This window comes from Triticum dicoccoides, chromosome 5B (assembly GCF_002162155.2).
Source record: "Triticum dicoccoides isolate Atlit2015 ecotype Zavitan chromosome 5B, WEW_v2.0, whole genome shotgun sequence".
In the NCBI taxonomy this organism is placed as follows: Eukaryota; Viridiplantae; Streptophyta; class Magnoliopsida; order Poales; family Poaceae; genus Triticum; species Triticum dicoccoides.
The window spans coordinates 534,020,481-534,025,793 of NC_041389.1; the positions used below are offsets into that span (position 1 = coordinate 534,020,481).

Below are 5,313 nucleotides of genomic sequence, written 5' to 3' on the forward strand. Positions count from 1 at the left end.
GAGTTCTTGTACCTATTACCCTTGAGAGCTGCGCACTCCCTAGACGGATAGGTTTCGGCTCGAGTGTTGAAGAGTTGTTGTCTTCACCGAGCTAGATCTTCAACAACCAAGAGTTGTTGTGGTTTGCGAAGGTCGTCTGAAGGTTTGGAGATCAAATAGAGTCTAATCAGCTCTGAGTTGAAGGAGAATAGGGCGAAGAGAGTTTATCTTCTATGTTAAATCACAAACCCTCCAACCAGACGTAGTCCTTTGGCAGAAGGGCGAACTAGTCTACCAAATCCATCTGTCGCCATCGAGCACCACTGGTTAAATCTACTTTACTGCATTACTTTTAGCAGTTCATATTCGTGCTCTGCGACGATAGTTTACATGTTCAATTGTTGCTTGTTGGATACCATTCGATCATATCATCTTTGTAAATTCCATCAGTTGTTATTCGTTTCTTACCCTGTTGCATTATCTTCATCCAGTTTAGTTGATCCAGTCACATATACTACTCTTTGTTATGATCATATTTAGACTGGCGTTTGAATCTCCCATTCAAACCCCCCCCCCCTCTGGTCGATATACTCTCGGTACCAACAAGTGCTTTCTGTTAAGCTTGACAAATGTTTAGTTGATCATGCTATCCTAAAGTTCAATGGTTACTAAATAACAACAGTGGTTTTAGTAGCATTTTCGTGGTATAAAATTGCCAGCAAAGATTGCAAACTTATATGCATTATCTTCCTATTTCAGTGGTTACTAAATGCTAGTGGTGGTTTTAGTAGCATTTTAGTGGTTACAATCTGCATGATCTTGCTATTTTCAAGTTGCATTTCAGAGGTACAAAATTGCCAGTACACATTTTAGTGGTTATATGCATTATTTTCCTAAATTAAGATGAAGCAACCCTAAAATTGCATACAACTTTACATCACTGTACATGATGGCCAGAACATAACTTCCACTTTAATTTAGTCTAAATAGTGCATGCATACAACTTCCAGGTCACAAATTTAAACAAGGCATACAACTTGCATATTCAGTGCCAAAAGATCACTTCAGTCTAAATCACTGACCAGTACTACATTGCAAACAACTTGCAATTAACAACCTTAATGCAGTAGCATCTTCCCTGCCACTAAACCTACCACAAAGACAACAAAAAGCAAAACAACAATCTGATATTTCCCCTTCAGTGCATCTATCTGTGCATTTTTCTCCTTCACCTGATCTTGCAGAGACATAGCCACCATGTCTCTTTCTGTTTGAGCTTCGGGAAGAGCCACAACTAAAGTGGGATCTTCAAACCGAGCAACACTTCCTTCACCTCTCAGCCTACGCACTTCATCTCACAAATCTCCAATCAAATCACTCCAAAACTTCAGCAAAGGACCATCATGACATTCAACAAAGCCACAACCACCATACTGTTCAATTGTAGCATCAAAAATCATTCCGAGGGGAGAAGAACAAATGAACGGAAAAATAAGTCCGAAACGAAGCTCACCATGGCATCCACGCAGGCGTCCTACCTCCTGCTTGGGTTCTGACGGCTCCACAAGATCCATCTCGGCGCCTTTCGACGCGGATTGCACCACCAGAGCTTCTCCATCTCGTACATCATTGGGTTCTCTGAGTAGACCACGACATTGCCTTCGACGCAGCCGCCGCCCCCTATAAAATCTCCTCCACGGCCGCCCCGCTCAGGAATCACGCCCGCCACCGCCGCCTAACCCTAGTTTCCTCCCCAAAATCCCCAATCCGTTTGTTGTTCGCCCCCACGCGTTGTGGTTATAACTTGGCCCACCACTCAGAACAATCCTGGTTGACACTTGCCATGTCAGCGTTTTTGGGCTAAAACGACGCTAGGCTTTGATTTGGACCGGGATTCATTAGTTTAGGGTGCGAATGACAGGCATTTTGACTTTAGGGTTTGATTCGCCAAGTGCAGGTGGCGATGCGACATCGCGAGACGACAACGAGCGCGGTGTACCGGTGGGGTGCGGGCGCGACGGGGTTGGGAGGCGGAAAGCGAGGCGCTGCGACGTCGCGGCCAGGCCAGGCAAATTTGACAAATTTAACCTATAGACGAAATTAAATCACAGAATGAACTGTCCGTGAAATTATTTCACGCGGTTGACCCGTGGCGCCTAGCTCTCAGGCGCTGCACTAGTGCAACGTCCGGGAGCTAGGCGCTGCACTAGTGCAACGTCTAGGAGCTAGGCGCTACACTGTATAGTGTGGCGCCTAGCTCTCAGGCGCTGCACACCACTTAGTAATTTTCTGATCACACGTGTGCGACGTTGGCCGTGTAGCGCCTATCTCTGAGGCGTTGCACAGTGTAGTGTGACGCCTTCATGGCGGGCGTCACACAAAAAGATCAGCCGCGTGAAATAGTTTGACGGATAATTCATTCTATGATTTGATTTTGTCTATAGATCAAATTTGTCAAATTTGCCGCCAGGCCAAGGCCGTGCGACCCGTCGGCACCCAGCACGCAAGCACGACGATTCTGTCCCGATCGGGGAGGGTGGGGCGATTTCGGGAACGTACACGCACAAAGTGGACGCACGCAATGAATTCCAACTGCCTATCTCTCTCTCTCTCCGCGATTTGGTCAAAAAAGGGGATAGATTCTACTCCTCTCCTACCTTTGTCTCTCGATCACTCTTCACAGGTCCTGCCGGTGCTTACCGACACGGCACGGCACGCACATTGTCGTCGCCCAACAGAATAACGAGATTGGCACGACGCGGAACAAAGACTAACATAATTAGAACAAAGACTAATATAATTAGGGAGCTCACCGACAAATACAGCATCACGACGTCATCATCCGACAACAGAGGATGTTGCTTCGTCGTATCATGCCGACAACAGTCCAATGCACGGTATGCACCTGCATGTCAACTCTTGAATCGGTTACTCCTTACAGCATGCTTTACTTTGTTTATTTGTTCATGCACATATGTAGCAGATATGTAGATTTGTACTTTCTCCGTTCTGAATTACTTACCACAGAAATCAATAAAAACGAATGTATGTAGAATTAAAATACATCTAGAAACGTTTACTTACGCGATAAGTAATTTCAAACGTAGGGAGTAGCAGATGAGTGTTGTTTCAGATCTTAATGTCATGACAGCCATGCTATACTATGGAAATGTGCATGTGCTTGTTATGTTGACGCCATGAAAAACTTATTTTCTCGCCTTTTCTGACAATTTATCATGCTCTAGAGAACCAAAACAGTCCCTCGCCGGTCATTGGTCAACACGATTGGAGGAACAGTGGTAATGCGAACGCTGCGGCAGCGGAATGCATGCAACTGGTTGTCACCGTACGTCGCCCGCGAAGCTCTCATAGCCGCCCACCGTCTCCGGCCGCCACCCCCTACAAAAACCCGGCGACGCCATTCCCGTCCAAGCATCGCACGCCATCTATCAACCCTTCCGCCACCTTGTCTCTCACTCGCGAAAGCTCCGTCGACAGGTTACGTACGTGCGCAGAAACGAGAACATGGCCCAGAGCAGGACCACCGCCGTTGCGCTGCTCCTGATCGCCGTCCTGGTGGCGGCCGCGTCGGTGCCGGCGGCGACCGCCTTCGGCTGCTACGACGACTGCTACGAGCGCTGCGCCAACGGCGCCAAGGAGGACCCAGCCTGCACCAAAATGTGCGGCGAGGCATGCGGCGTCGCCGGCAAAGCCGCGGGCGCCGCAGGCGGCGCGCCCACCTCTTAAGCCGATCCCTACGTGTGCATGCATGCATGCATGGCATCGCACACGACTCAAGATACGCGCGTACGGCCGATCATCGGAGGAAAGATGCGTGCCCGCATGCTGTTCGTTCATTCGATCGTGACTAGCTAGTTCTTGTTGAATTCATTTGCTCTTGTCGTTGATTTGCAACCTGGTGCGTGCTTGCATGCATGATAGGTGGAATCAAGTTCCGGCCGGCGTGGAGTTTATTGTTTTTTTCGAGTTCTTAATTGTTTTTTGAGATAGCCACCCGCTTATTTCAAGCGGTAAGTTTATTATTGTTAATTGATTTAATTTAAATATCTATCTCTGGTTCCATGTAGATGTGTGGGTGCCGATCGTCCTCATTTCTTGTTAATTATTTACGCTGTATCTCCTGTATGTTGGTCAAGAAGACACATAGTAAGTATATATGTTGCGGAGTTCAAAAAAAAAGTATATACGTTGCGCACTCCATGTGGTTGGAAACCTTTTCTCTTCCCGTTACGAACTCCTTTTAAGAAATATCGCCCTCCGTCCGAAAAATTTGTTCCTCAAATGAATGTATCTAGCATCAAGTTAGTGTTAGATACATCGATTTGAGGGACATGCTTGGAACAAGTTTTTTCGGACGGTAAGAGTACAATGCAGATACTCACACGTAGAATAGGAACACCACCGCCACACTTACTGTCACACAATGTCTACTTTAGTGTGGACGTAGGCATGGGTGGCCTGACCAGTTCGAGCGGGCTTTGGCTCCGGTTTTTCGGCCGTGAGTCTGGGCCGAAAACCTAAATACTTAAAACATATGACTTGGTGAAAATATATGCGTTGCTCCCTCCATCTCAAAATAAGTGCCACTAAAAATAAATAAATAAATAAATAAATGATATTAATTCCTTTTTGAGAAACACCTATAACGTCATTCATACTCATAGTGACGGAGACAGGGGGACCAGCAGGGGCCCTAGCCCCCCCTAACATCAAGGATTTACTACTAATTTACTTATAAACAGTGTAGAATTAGTGTGCATTTGCAGGTAAGAGCCTATTTTTTCAATGGTTTGGCCCTCCCAACCAATTTTAACATCCCTGGCCCCCCTAATCCAATTTTCCTGGCTCCGCCACTGCATACTCACAACAATTACGGATACATTCCTTCTGAACCATGCTTCAAGAAATTAAAAACAACTCCTACAGCTAATAATTACAATAAAATCTTTTGGAGGCATCTTCTCCGTGGTATCAACATTTGCAAGATCAAATGTTGCCAAGACTTTAACAAATAGACCACAGTTGGACTGAAGTAGCGATACTGCAACTCGTTCACCTGCACAAACTTGATTACAAATAAAGATTTCTGAAAGCTCCATGAGTCGCCTATCAAAAATATGAGAAACTGTGATCGTACTTGGCCCGAAGATGATCCCATAGAAGCACAGTGATTAACCACAAAATATTCACCATAATGTCGAGGGAATATTTTAACTTCAAATAGGAAATTAAACCATCAAAAGCAGCATGATACAATAACATAAATTCATCATATTCCAGATGCTAAAAAAGACTATAAATTTCAGGATGATT

The 5,313-nt window shown here is 45.7% G+C and overlaps 1 protein-coding gene across 1 annotated transcript; it reads left to right on the forward strand.

The window, feature by feature from the left end:
* Nucleotides 1–3,429: 3,429 nt before the first annotated feature.
* Nucleotides 3,430–4,048, forward strand: LOC119306024. Its single transcript, XM_037582380.1, has one exon. It carries the CDS (start codon nt 3,505–3,507, stop codon nt 3,724–3,726), a length of 222 nt encoding a protein of 73 aa, XP_037438277.1. The 5' UTR covers nt 3,430–3,504; the 3' UTR covers nt 3,727–4,048.
* The last annotated feature ends 1,265 nt before the right edge of the window (nt 4,049–5,313 follow it).

Coding starts and splice junctions, on each gene's coding strand:
- LOC119306024 (XM_037582380.1), top strand. CDS start 3,505: ATGGCCCAGAGCAGGACCACCGCCGTTGCGCTGCTCCTGATCGCCGTC.